Source organism: Abrus precatorius, unplaced genomic scaffold, assembly GCF_003935025.1.
Source record: "Abrus precatorius isolate BTA unplaced genomic scaffold, Abrus_2018 Scaffold4, whole genome shotgun sequence".
Classification (NCBI taxonomy): Eukaryota; Viridiplantae; Streptophyta; class Magnoliopsida; order Fabales; family Fabaceae; genus Abrus; species Abrus precatorius.
This window is the reverse complement of record NW_020874384.1, coordinates 18,090,981-18,105,549: the sequence shown is the minus strand read 5'-3', so window position 1 is coordinate 18,105,549 and position 14,569 is coordinate 18,090,981. Positions and strand designations below refer to the sequence as shown.

The following is a 14,569-nucleotide window of genomic DNA, read 5'->3' as shown; positions in this document are numbered from 1 at the left end:
TATACAGTGAAATTCACCGATTGGGGAATAAGACCTCTATCATTTAATAGGTCCTACCACGAGTGATAAGTAACTATTCTGTGTTGTGTTAGTCATATCTTCCAAGGATATTATTGACGCTCATAAACTAATTAATTTTTTGGAGTGACTACCGTTAAGCAAATCATTTCGTAATCCGAACCAATTATTAATGTGCTATGAACGTATTAAGAACTTTATTATGTCCTTTTATTTATCTTTTAAATGTTTTTATTATTTTATGAAATAAATTCTAAATACAATGTGTATATACTTATTATTTTAAAATATAAAAATGCATTTAATATTTTGATTTAATAATTAAAATGATTTATAAGAATAAAAAGTCAAAAGATTTTTTAAGGTAATTTGTCAATTTTTACTAAGAAATTTTTTAATATTCTAAACCCTAAGCACATATTTTAAGAACAAAAGGATGTTTGTTATACACACAAATGTCAAATACTTAAACAATATGTTTGGTGCTGCATAAAAAATAAAGCTTTTGAGGTTATACATATAGTAAGCTTTTTGTTTAGTTTTTAATTAATATGCATATTTCAGTCATCCTTCTTAAATAAAGTATATGTAATTTAATTATTCTAAAAAGACATTACAATTTCGTTATAGGTTAAGCATTAGATAGCATGTACTGTAACCATAATCTAACAACTAATTATTTTCATAGTGGCATTAACCATTAAACAGTAGTCTCAAGGAATCGTGCTAGCTAATAGTGCTGCAGCTTGCCTTATGCTAAATTATGTTAAGGTGAAAGATAAGAAGAAAAGGAAAATTACTTAGCACCGTGTGATATGTATATTGTTATGACGAACATTTTTTCTCTACTCCTTTTTAATTTCATTTTCATTCTTATCAAGCACTACGTTCCAAGTTACTTAATAGTCTTTTGGGGTTAGCGTTGCACATGGTTAACACTGTCTTTGTTTCTTCTAACGTGTTGTTTTTTTATTCTATGGTTTTCATGAGTAAGGTTTATTATTGGTGTTCCAATTATTTACTGGTGCAGGTTTCATATGGGAAGACAGCCACTGATAATTATAGCAGATGCAGAACTTTGTAAAGAGGCCGGAATTAAAAAATTTAAAGATATTCCAAACAGAAGTATTCCCTCACCTATTTCTGCTTCCCCTCTTCATCAAAAAGGTCTCTTCTTCACCCGGTATGAAAATTGCAACCCTCAAACTTTCAACACTAGTAATGTTAGGATATGTTTGATTTCTCTTTTAAAAACAAACATACCCTTAGTCTTCATTTTTCATTATATAGTTGCTTTATAAGATTTTTTATTCCATAATTTTAATTTCCCTTTTTGAAATTCTATTTTTTTCCTTTCTTTTACACGAAAGAAATTCAGAAAATTTTATTTTCTCTCTGTCTCTCTTTTCATCATAAAGAAAAACACATAATGGAAGTGTAAAATATTAAGGGTAGCAATAATAATTTCGTTAATTATTTATAATTTGAGGATTTTTTAAAATAAGTTTATAAAATTTCAAAATGTTTAGTCCTCATGAATCACGCTTATCCATTGAGAAAAAAAATAGTGTAGACTAAATAGGAAACTGTGGGTGCCAATACTTTTTTCTTTAAAAATCAGGATATATTGGTAATGATTTTTTTCCCTCCAATATGAGAGGTTTAATCCTGTGAAGTGACATTAAGTTATATTAGTAATGGAATAACATGAAAAAAGTGGCAGCATATTGTAAGAAGCAACAATAATACGAAAAAGGTCTAAAAAACTAATACCCAGAACAGTTTAAGAAAAAATGTCGTATACACAAGGTGCTATCGAACGTTGAAGATGAAACATAAATATAGGAGTCAATATGACAACTCTTAAAAGAAAGTTAATTATTTACTCAAATATAGTAAAACCACATGATTTACTTGTTTGTTGTTTAACTATATTTTACCCTATATTTTTAATAAAAAATTTATTTTAATTTCTTAATTCTTTTAAAAATTAATTCCTTTGATTCTTTATGTAACACAACAAAAAAATAACATGAAATAAAAAATGATACATGATAATAACATCGTTACTAACAAAATTTAAAAATAAAATATTAGCATAAAAATAATTGCAAAAGTAAATAAAAATTTATAAAAAATATTTTGACCAAAAATATATTTAATCTATTGTATATTTTAACCATCAACTTCTTGTGCCATGTTACAGAATAAAATTTACATGCACACTAGTGAATAGCATGAAATTTTAATGGTTATGCATAAACGTTGTAAAAGGCATTTACTAGACATTGGTTTCACTTTGACCAAAAAAAGAAGACGTTGGTTTCATTAGTGGTCTGCCCACTAAATTGAATATAAATTTCCCATTTGTGATCATTAGTCGTGACATGTGCCCCGTATGCTGCAAAATGCTGGTAGAGAGATGAGTGACGGATATGATATTTGATGTAATGGGATAAAAAAACACAGACATAAGAAGTGTTGAATAGATATTTTGACCTTGTTGAGTGGTTATAAATCAGAATTAATAATTAATTATATACCAAATTCAAATCACAATATCTAAACAGTGCTTGCAAATGGTGGTGCAGGGATTCACAATGGTCTACCATGCGAAACACTATATTGTCGGTTTACCAGCCATCACACTTATCCAGATTAGTGCCAACAATGCAATCATTCGTAGAATCTGCCACCCAAAACCTTGACTCTCAAAAAGAAGACATTATTTTTTCCAATCTGTCCCTCAGACTGGCAACTGATGTCATTGGACAGGCAGCATTTGGTGTCAACTTTGGCCTCTCAAAGCCTCATTCTATTTGTGACACTATCAAGTGTGTTAACAATACCAATGAAAGTGGCAGTAATGAAGTATCAGATTTCATAAACCAACACATTTACTCCACAACCCAACTTAAAATGGACATGTCTGGTTCATTTTCCATCATATTAGGTCTTCTTATCCCAATACTCCAAGAGCCATTTAGACAAATTCTGAAGAGAATACCAGGCACTATGGATTGGAAGATTGAACGTACCAACAAGAAACTAAGTGGCCGTCTTGATGAGATTGTGGAAAAGAGAATGAAAGATAAGACAAGAACCTCAAAGGATTTCTTGTCACTTATATTAAATGCCAGGGAATCAAGAGCTGTGTCAGAGAATGTGTTCACACATGAATACATCAGTGCTGTTACTTACGAGCATCTACTTGCTGGGTCAGCAACCACGTCCTTTACTTTGTCTTCTGTTGTCTATTTGGTTGCTGGACATCCTGAAGTTGAGAAAAAGCTGCTTCAAGAGATTGATGGGTTTGGTCCAGTGGATCAGACACCCACTTCCCAAGAACTTCATGACAAGTTCCCTTATCTTGATCAGGTTAGTTCCAACTTGCAAGGCCCATGCTTATAGATATATTATTATACTTTTGTATGCTCTAACTCAGTTTAATTTGTGCAGGTGATCAAAGAGGCCATGAGGTTTTACACTGTCTCCCCATTAGTTGCAAGGGAAACATCAAATCCGGTAGAGATTGGAGGCTATCTTCTCCCAAAGGTAATATGATACAAATTAAATTAGTTTGATTAAATTTTTCGGTTAGTGTTTATATATTAAAAATATATAAATAGATTACTAAATCAAGATCAATTTTGCATTTTTACGATATCATTTAATTTTTTTACAAGGTGAGGCGTATAAGTTGATTTTAATTTTTAAAAAATTGAATATATTTATTTTAATTTATTTTATATTTATATTTATTGAACATGTTATCTACGTTAAGTCTTAGAATTTGGGTAAATAAATTTTTAGAGAAGTCCTTAAACAAAATTAATATAAATATTTTTCTTTGAGTTTACCCAAGCTAGACTGCATCACCTTGCATGATATTTGGAACTTTCCGTTTTGATATATACTCTTCATGAATCACAATCATAGATTAAGGAGAGATTTTACTTTTGTCGTCACTAAATCTGGTTTTGTAAAAGCAGGGGACTTGGGTCTGGTTAGCTCTTGGAGTTCTAGCAAAAGATCCCACTAACTTTCCAGAGCCAGAAAAGTTCGAACCAGAGAGGTTTGACCCCAATTGTGAAGAAATGAAACGAAGGCATCCCTATGCTTTTGTACCATTTGGAATTGGTCCTCGGGCTTGCATTGGTCAAAAATTTTCCCTGCAAGAGATCAAGCTTTCTCTTATTCATTTATATCGGAAATACTTGTTTCGGCATTCACCTAACATGGAAAACCCTTTAGAACTCGAGTATGGTATAGTCCTCAATTTCAAGCATGGGGTCAAGCTCAGAGCCATAAAAAGAACCTAGAGTTGCTAAGTAAACCGCTAAGATTTTGCTTATGTACTAGACGCTCAGAAGATTAATTATATATTGTCTTGTAACATGAAGTGTGCTAAGAAAATGAACAATCATATCATATAGCATAGAATATAAGTTTATAAAAGATAGTAGTATCATGATTTCTAGCTTTTAAATATCTGCTGGGCACTCTTCCCATCAGTTTATGAATGAATTGCATTATTTATGGGAGGAAATTAACAAAATTAGATGACAAAATTCGTCTAAATGTGTTTATAAAATGATGGTTTCCCTTAGTCTTGCTTAAGTTGATTTATCCGGACAAGTCTCTCAGCGTGGAACAATATCAATCAATACCAGCAAATGAACAATTATACAAATGGAGACACCTCATCACAAGTGTTATCAAGCACATAAGCTACTTCTAGCTAGCTAACTCAATTAAAATGCACGGTACAACCAGATGTTGAACTTCTTGGAATAGGTAAAAAAAATAAATACAAAAGAGATGTTGAGTTTCCACCACCACATTCACACCATGTTGGCTCAGCTTTTATCCGCTCACCTTGGCCTCACTGAGCTCTTGTCCAAGTGAAGTGGCCTAGAAAAGTTGATTGAAGGGTCAGAACCAAAATTGCTTTTGGAATCTCCATTTGAGAAAACCGCTGCCCTCTTGAGAAACTGAAACTCATCCATGGACTGCTGTCTTTGAGCTCTATTATACATTTGACTTCCTGTTTTTATCTTTGCCTTTGTGGACTGAGTCAGGTTCATGTAATTAGGCCTAGTGTTACCGCTATCCTCAGTCCTGTCACAAGTGTTCCCAGACATTGGTGTTGTAGATGTACAAATGGAAGATGATGCAGAACTCTCATCATACCGAAACTCAGAACTTGGACTAGAGGATGAACGAGTAGCTTGCCCAATATGAGGAGGCCTAGCTAAAATCCTTGTTGTGACATTGTTCTTCTTGACTTTTACCAAACTTGGTTTGGAATTAGTGATTTCAAAGGATTCAACAAACTTCTTTGGAGGTGGGGTTTTCTCCAGGCCTTCAGCATGTGATTGTTCCATCAATCTACACTCCCAAGGCTTGGCTGCCATCCAACGTTCCAACCAACTCCACCCCCAATTAGCTTTGTTAACCTCATGATTCTTGAGAGAGGAAAAGGTGGTATTTGTTCGTGAATTAGAACTTGGGGTTGATCTGCATTGCTGGTTATATATGTCAAGAATTTCAAACATCATTCTAAAACAGAAAAAAAAAATGCCATTTTTCTACATTGTTGGTTACACTTACCTTCTGAGCAAGAGAGTATGCTATTACTCTTTCTCTTTTGAAAGCTCCCTCTTGCCTCATTTGTATTTTTGCTTTGACATCTTCCAATGTTCCTCTACTGTCACACCACCCCTCCTGCCCATTAACAAACATCTTTCTTAGAAACACAGGACTCGACAAAAAGTAAAAAACTTGAAAACAAATTTACATGGTTTGAGTTATGGTGACACCTCTGCTTGCTTCAAAATATCAAGCTTGCTGCGTCTCTCGTTGAGCATGTTCTGGACAGCTTGCCCCTCTATGGACATCCTCACACGCCGAGCTCTGACTCGCGCTTGAACACGAACCAGTGCCTGCATGCACCTCAATGTCACTGCAGCTTGCTTCCTCACCTGTCTCCCCCGAACAAGAGCTTGAATCCTCACCACTCCCTTCAAAGCCCTCAAAGCCCTTCTTGCCTGCAATTATAAACATCGTTGAAAACTACTGCTGATTATTAGAAAACAACTAGTAGTCACGTAATGAATGAGGTATGCAGATTTGAACATGTATTCTTCATTTTGGATGTGCATATTCATTCACACGAGAACTACAGACTAATTCACCATTTGTTTTGAAAACAAGTTTTGTGCTTTTGCTTTGTTTGAGCCAACATATGTGTCTAATAAATATATTTTATACATAAAAAATGAAGGGTCTTACCAAGAAAGCGCGGAAGGAAGTTTGGATTCTTATAGCAGCCCATTCTTGCCTAACTAATCTAAAATCCTTAGGAAGAGCTCGAACCACAGTGGCCACTGCAGCTGTAAAAGCATTTACTGCAACAGGGGGAGAATCAGACCCTTCAGAAGCTGCTTTGTGGTTCCCTTTGAAACCCTTCCACGAACCCATGTCCCCAGAAGAGCTCCTCCATAACTTCCACTTCTTGCTCTTACCACCCTCCTTCACCTATACACAGCATTACAAACCAAATAAAAACTTGACCTTTTAAGGATACATTGAGCTGTGCTATATAAACAACAAAGAAACTTACATGCTCGTCTTTGTCTGGTTTCTTGAGTCCGATTAGCGCTTTTACCCACTTTCCTGAGGCACCCATCAGGTGTTGCTGGTTTGAATGAAGTGTGAAGTTAACTCGGTTACTACTATAACGTTGGAGAGAGAGAATGTGGTTCGAGAGTTGTTGTGTCGTGATGGGGTGTAAGTTGAGTTGTCGTTACGAGATTTGAAATTCAAAACGTGGAACGGACAAAGGAAGGTTGAGGTTGTTGGTCCCGCAAGAAGGAAGATAGAGTCTGCGACATCACGTTCTTGCGTTTTGAAGGAGGTAGGTCCCACAATACCTTTGGGGAGGGATATAATAAGACATAAAAAGGCACGAAGCCTTTGGTGTGTTGTGTTAGAGACTGAGAAATAATAAAAGAGAGGACAGGGATCTTTCTCACATACGCAGAGTGAGTGCAGTTGAGATCTGTCGCTCTGCTATCAACGCTCTATTCCAGATTCCCCATGCTATGCCACTTTATTATCATTATTGCTCACACAATTTTACCAAAAACAAAAACTAAATTGCCACAAAACAACTCTCCAAAGTAAATTAATTGCATCCTCCAGCAGTATATATGTTTCAAAAACAAAATTGATTAATTGTTTCGAGACAAAATTTAATGCAGTATTTTATATTTTTCATAATATATTTTCATCTTAAATTAAAGTTTTAAAATAGCATTAAAAACACTTAGTATTGAAGTTATGTTTTGATGACAAGTTATTAATAAAAACTTGTACATTTAATGTATTAGAATTTTTGAAAAATGTTTTGTATTTTTTTAATATTTTGAACAAATATTTTAAGAATACCGGTAGACAACTGGAAAGTGAGTAGTAGAGGATCCAAGTTGAAAATTTGGCTTTTTGGATATGAATGAGAGTAGATTGGCTCTCCTTATGTCGAGGTTACCCCATTTGTAATATTTAAAAGGGAATTCATTGGTTTTTATATTTTGTCTTTCTTCTTTGGTGTTGAGGAGCATTCCCATGGATACTGCACGGACAAGCTACAACTTCGACAAATAAAGTAGTCGAAAATGTGAAAAATGAACAATTTGGCTCTACTTTTTATCGCATTAGCAGGGATTTAGAATTCAAAATGAGATGACCAGTAATTTCTATCCTCTGTTTTTTCGAGAACAGTGATGCATTCATATTCACAACCCTGTCCCTGTGCACTGTTCTTAGGAATAGGAATCCAATGACTATGCCCGAAGAAATTATATTAACAATAGAATAGAAAGAGAAAGAATTCCAAAAGATTGAGTATTTTATTTTAACGCATGTTTGATTGGCTGCATGAAATTGAAGGGTCCATTTGAGCTGCCACTGCCCACTGTATAAACTTCATTTTGATTTAAAGCTGATATTGGGAATAATTTACTTCAAAAATACATTTTGTATCCCTAAGGGCCACACTTAAGTTTTTTTTTAATTTTAATTATTGTTATTTTTAGTCAGAGGTAATTAAGGCATAATATACACAAGTCTATAAATCTGTCACAAATTATAATATAAATGTCGCTCTTTTTTTGTAATATCATTTATTTAGAACATATTGCGAGAAGGTGAAGTCTCATGGCAACTGGCAGAAGCCCACAATTTAAGGCTTGAAAGACATAAAATAAATAACTAAATAAAACGAAAAAAGAGCGGTAGGCAGTGGTCAACATTCCCCGGATCAATAGTCAAATAAGAGTTAAAACAGGCATTATGTAATGAGAGGAAAAAAGAAAAACCAGAGACAGATAGTCAATCGCTGAGGAGACTCATTTCTTCTATGAATATTATATTCCACAGTACCAACTCGGTACAACACTTGTCTTGCCCACTTTCTTTTTGTCAACCCCTTGGGAGAGCAATAGTGTATTTTAATTAATTCAATCATTAAATTATTTAATATTATTTTTATAATCATATATGTCAAATTTTATATAATTTAAATATTTATATTTATGTTATTTAAATTTTAGTATTAATTTATATTTTCAAATATTTTATATGTTGAAATAAAATAATTAAATGAAATATTTATTAACTTTATTTTGTATGAAATTTTATAAAATTCATATACTTAACAAGAATATTCAAAATAATTGTTGAATTTATTAATTTTACATTATATAAAAATTTATTAAATAATGTAAGTGATTAAATTTGGCATTTAAGGTAAAGTTATATAACTTTTTTTTAAGAAATAAAATTGTTAGATAAGTTTACATGATAAGGTGGATTTTTATTTTATTTTTTGTTACTTTTAAGAATCAATAACAACCTTCAAGGCAAAATATTTTTTGGGTGATCTAGGAAAAAAATTAAAAGGGAAAAAAGAAAGAGAGAAGAAAGGTATTTATGATGTTTGTTTGATAAGAAAAAGATGAAATAATTTTAAAAAGTGAAAAATATTCCTTCCTTCAAAAAATGAGAAAAAGTGGGAGGAAGGGAGAGTGACGTGCGAAATGCAAGGACGGGCAGCTTTTTCTTTTCGTTTAAAATGTTTTTATATTAATATATCATGTATTAATATAAAAACTTTTTTTAACATAAAAGTGGGGCAAAAAAAATATTTCCTTTTCAAATTTGGATATATTTTAAAATATGTATATGCAAAAAAAAAAGTGTAAAATATCATATACAATATTAATTTTAGTATTTAATATGAAAAACTAAATAATTTAGCACATTGTCAGATACTTGTACTGCCCAGAGCATGAGGATGATAATAAATATTCACAAAATAAATAAATAAGCGCCGCCTTGAGCTTTGTTGAAGCCCTTATAACATGCCGTGCCGTGTGTACATAAACATATTCCAAGCATTGCAATTATCTAATTCTAGGTGAAATCATTGCTTTTTGAGTTGCATCCATAGTTTCGGACAAATCTACGTAAGTTTCATTTTTAAGGTTAAAGAAATAATGAGTAGCACTATGAAGGAGCTTTCCAAATATGACAAATTAACTTGAGCATTAGTTAATTTAATCACAAGGGATTCCTCTAAAACAATAATTTGTGGAAATCATGTGACATCCCTATGAAAATGGAGTCAATATGTAAATTTGCAACTTATTGTCATCATGGGTGAGCAGTTATGCTGCTGAAACTGATCGAGACTTTTGCTGAGGTGGTATGCCAAGCCAAGTCTTCATCATGTCGTATGTGGTGAAACTAATTGCAGCTGAAGGAACAATCTGGAACATAGCCAGAATTTTTTAGAATAAAATCACAACATAGGAACAAAAAATAAGCGCACCAATGCCATCAACGATTTGGCTGGCAATGTTCAAGGTGACCATAACAATTCCGGGAACAAGAGAAAAAAAATAGCATTTTTCAATGCAACAAAGATGCTTATAACTGTAATTTGAGCTGCTTGATATGGTGGGTAAAGCGAAAAACAGAACTTGAAACATGTGAAAAAGTAATCCAAAACTCAGCTCACTTAAAGTTGGCTATGATAAAGTATGCATACCCTTATATAGTTAATGCTTACGCCAGCAAACAACTGCCTCCACCCTTGCTGACGAACAATTGTCCTAAGTCCGTCAAGTGTATTTCTGTATCTAGCATCTGCATGAGCTGCATTTTGCAGGTTGCCAACCTACACAAACAAATGGATATATAATGTATTGTATACTAATGCTACATAGTTGTATACGACCTAAAAGGGATCTCAATCAAATTTTATATCCAGTAAAAGATTGCAGACCTAATTTGACTAGAAAAGCTTATTGAACTGAGTAGTGAGGACATCAAGTTGTGCTTGAGTACCTGCATCTGCCTCTTAACAACATCTAAAGGGTATGTTAAAGTCTGCCCAAACAATCCAGCAAGAGCTCCACAAGAAAGACGCATCAAAATGGACTTCTGATGTTCTTCAGGAACACGAGTCTTCAATTCCTCATACATGTAGAACTTCAAACCAGCATATGGAAGAATTCCAGTAAGGGTTGGTCCTAAGGAAAAGAAAAAGGTGAGGTTTTCAATCAATGTACTGAAAAAACTGGATAATGCAGTAAAATGCACAATATAGTAACTGAGACACTCTATGAGAAAACAGTATCTCACAAACATGAATTCGAACAGAATTCTCCACCAGGAACCAATTAGGATTGCCAAACATAAAGGTTGTATTGGTAGATCCTGGGACATACATACCTGCACCCCTATAAAGCCCACGAACTCCACCTTCCTTATAGACACTTGTAAGCACACTTTTAATGCCATTATGTGCAGATTGAGACTGAACTCCTTTCATACCATCATTGATACTTCCTCTTGTGTCTGCCACCTATAAATTTGTAAACAACAGAAATATGAAATAAAATGAGATTGTATACTTTATGTATCTTTCCCTCACAAGATATCCCCCACTAACTAGGGTATTAAAAAAATTGAAGATCTATTACTTACATAGAGAATAAGTCCTAGACGAGCAATCAGTCATATAGGTTTCCCTAATAGCTAAATGGAAAATGATCTATCTAAAGTAGATTGGTTGATCAATGGAATATTCTAAGGAAAAATTTCAAATCCCAGGGTGCACCAAACTATCAAAAAGCATGACATAATTTCTCAGAGATTAAAAATAAACAGAAGTAATAATACATTCCCCTAACAAGTGTGAGCATGAACCAATGTTCTTTTAAGCTAATATTTTTAGTTTTTATTGATTTGGGTCATTATGTTAATTCTCTGCAGAATTGCCGATTTGATTTAAACATAAAAGGATTGCATTCATACTTTCTTATTTCCTTCTTAGGAGTTATCATAGACCATATGAACTGGACTCAATATCATGTTGTTTTATAGTGTCTCCTCTGATTAAGGCATGCTGAAGCAATCTGTGAACATAAATTTTTCCGTAGTTTCTCTTTTGAAATTGGTAGATAAAACAATATTTATTATTCATCTCCCTTTCTCTATTATTTTTCCCTAGCTGTACAAGCTTCCTTAAACTTTTATTTAGCTTGGATTACAAACAAAATAATGGAATGGATAATTAAAAGAGATTCTCAATGTGATCATGTGTTAGGTCATGTCAAGTCTATTTAAATATGATCAAAGGAGATTCCTACCTGATAAGCAAGTTTGGTACGGGCAAGATCCAAGGGGTATGTACATAAAACTGAAGTTCCTCCTGCTGCGGAGCCAGCTAAAAGATCAATAAAAGGACCTGTTCCTAACATAGGATAATTATCCAAGATCCAACTTTTATACCGCTCGTAAGTCATAAAATGCAAGGCGGCATATGGAACAATGCGGATAACACTAGCTCCATTTCCTCTGAAACCATCACATAAGCATAGATTATTAACAATACATAATTAAGGAAATAAAATAATCATATTATGCAATTTGTCTTACTTATATAATCCTAGAAAACCTTCATGCTTTAGTAACTTATTCAAAGATTGGTGCACCCCAAGATACTGAAATCCTGCTGTCCTTGTCTGTGGTAAAAATTAATAAAAAAGGTTAAAGAGGAACACAACCATTTAAGAACATTCTTAAGTTGCAGAGAAGGTGCATAGAAAGCAACACCATCATGGATGATGTATATCTGACAATAACAAGTGACGACAAATATACATTAAAAGATAAAATCAGAGTTTTCAGGAAAACGGGGGAAAAAACTTCTTGAAACAAGAGGAAATAACCTCTGAAAGTCAGTTGATGAGAGTAATCAAGAACTTCAAGAATCCAGCAATAGACACAAATCAAGAAGGATAACTAACTGACACCCTAGGCAAGCACAAGACATAATACAATCCTCTCTTTACACGCTTAAAATTCTCTCCCCCTTCCCGTATGATCCTAGAAGATTCTAAATCCAAGATACCTTGTTACCATAATTCAAATCAATCCCAATAAAGAATTAGCGTATCACAATTGTCTAGTGTCATTATCCCATGGATATTTCCCACTGGTACATTAATGTTTTATTCAGAAGAGAGGGGAGAACATAGAAAAGAGAGAAAATACAGATAAGAATTTCAAATTTTTCTCTCCTCCCACTTTCTTTTAATTCAAATTTCAAACTTTTCTGTCTCTCCTCGCTTTTTTTCCTCTAAACCAAACAGAGAATAAGGGCAAAGTCGTTCAAATCAATTTAGAGCAGACTTGTAACATGATCTGATTAAGTAAACCTCAAAGGATGATCCCCTAAAAAGAAAATTAAGCGAAAAAAGAAAGAGTAAGAAAGGGTGATAAACCTGCCAGAGTATCTTGACCCGTTCTAGAGGTGCAACAGCAGTCTTAGAAAGAGCACCAGCAAAGCCTCCAGCAATTAGCTCCTTAACATACACAGGAATGCCATCAAAACAAGATTCATCCCGCTTAATAGATGCATTGTCCACAAAACCAGCCAGCGTAGACCCTTGTGAAGAATCCATTAATTCCAAAACAAGACAATTCAATTGTTATGAATATTGTTTAGCCTACCCACTTTGGAGTTCAGAAAACTCTTTATCCCATCTGCGTCTTGAGAAGGACAAGTGGGTGTGTTGCAATGGATATGAATTGGGTATGTTCACAAGCCAATTCCCTTCAGAAACAATTAGATACATCAACAACGACAAGCAAAAGGGCCCTTTTGGATTACCACAAGGAGGATGAATTAACAGCAAAGGCCAAGGCTTTGTGTGGCAGAAGAACCATAAAGATGTGAATCTGAGTGGCGTAAAAATAAGACCTTGGAGAGAAAAACCCTGGCTTTAAAAAGGGGTAAAGGAGAACAGGTACGTGAGAGATGGGGAAGATGAAGGAACAGATACCCGTTCTCCTTTGAACTGAATTGAGATTTTTGGGTTGGTTAGTTTTGATTTTATGATTTGCGCTTTTTCTTTTCCTTGCAATTGCCAGTTTGCAATTACATCGTAACTTTCGTGGAAGTCTCACGTGGTATGCGCGCGTCAACCATTTATCATGTTCCTTTCAGCGTACCTCACATGTTTTTTATCATTTGTCCACGTGAATTTTTAAAAATAAACACTGATAATTTTTTTTTTGATAAATGGTGTTGCTAAATTTTAGAGTAAATTATTTTTAAAAAAAGAGGTAAAATTAAATGGATTATTTAGTTTATTAAAATACAGCTTTGATGGAGATTTTTTGGATCTTATTTTAAATAACATCATTGCTAATTTTTTAAAAATAATTTTTTATTTTAAATTAAAATTAAAATGCACTTGAATATTAACTTTGTAAATTTTCAAAATAAACATTTTTTATATATTTTACTGTCAACCTTTTTTATTTAGGAAAATATCATAATTTAAAAAAAAAAACGCATTATTCGATCAATCCTTTGAGACTAAAGTTGTGTATTCTCTTTGACACGTTTTTGAATTTTAATGTTGTATTAATATAAAATTTTTATAATATATTTAATTAAGATATAGTTAACTTTTTTTTTATACTTAAATTAAATTAATCAACCCAGTAAAAATATACAAAATACTTTCCTACTATCTATATCAATTTTATATTTTTTTAAAATAGCGATATATTATATTCATTCTCTTACTTTTAAAACAATGTTTTATCAATTAAATGTTTTTTTAATTTAATAAATATATTTTACAAAGTTACTGTACACAAAATTTTTATGCAAAAAATATCTTTCTTAATTTCTATTTATAATTTAATATTTTAAATCAAACTTTCTTTCTTTTGAGATATTTTATCTTATAAAATATAAAATTTAAGAAGAGTCGCTTTTGATTACGACTTTATATTTATTTGTGTCTGGGATTTTACAAAATTTCATAATTATTTAAAATATATAACTATCAAATTTTAAGTTCTAATTCAATGATTAATTATGTTCTCATTTATTATTTATGAGTTTTTTACAGTATTCTAGTAAAATCATGTGATTTAATTTACGAGCAAGTTTAAAAAATAT

The 14,569-nt window shown here is 32.7% G+C and overlaps 3 protein-coding genes across 3 annotated transcripts; 1 reads left to right on the top strand and 2 right to left on the bottom strand.

Moving 5' to 3' along the window:
* Positions 1-1,048: 1,048 nt before the first annotated feature.
* Positions 1,049-4,340, top strand: LOC113865926 (cytochrome P450 711A1-like). Its single transcript, XM_027500735.1, has 4 exons — positions 1,049-1,201; positions 2,610-3,396; positions 3,478-3,573; positions 4,011-4,340. The coding sequence occupies exons 1-4, from the start codon at positions 1,056-1,058 to the stop codon at positions 4,338-4,340; spliced, it is 1,359 nt and encodes a 452-aa protein (XP_027356536.1). The 5' UTR covers positions 1,049-1,055.
* Positions 4,341-4,892: 552 nt separating this feature from the next.
* On the bottom strand, positions 4,893-6,709 carry LOC113865905 (protein IQ-DOMAIN 1-like). The gene is made up of 5 exons (XM_027500710.1): positions 6,644-6,709; positions 6,313-6,558; positions 5,841-6,068; positions 5,632-5,745; positions 4,893-5,546 (listed from the first exon to the last, which is right to left on the bottom strand). Exons 1-5 carry the CDS (start codon positions 6,707-6,709, stop codon positions 4,893-4,895), a joined length of 1,308 nt encoding a protein of 435 aa, XP_027356511.1.
* Positions 6,710-8,914: 2,205 nt separating this feature from the next.
* Positions 8,915-13,542, bottom strand: LOC113865294 (mitochondrial carrier protein CoAc1). The gene is made up of 7 exons (XM_027499752.1): positions 12,876-13,542; positions 12,028-12,113; positions 11,739-11,946; positions 10,819-10,951; positions 10,432-10,616; positions 10,133-10,261; positions 8,915-9,851 (listed from the first exon to the last, which is right to left on the bottom strand). Exons 1-7 carry the CDS (start codon positions 13,053-13,055, stop codon positions 9,750-9,752), a joined length of 1,023 nt encoding a protein of 340 aa, XP_027355553.1. The 5' UTR covers positions 13,056-13,542; the 3' UTR covers positions 8,915-9,749.
* Between the last annotated feature and the right edge of the window lie 1,027 nt (positions 13,543-14,569).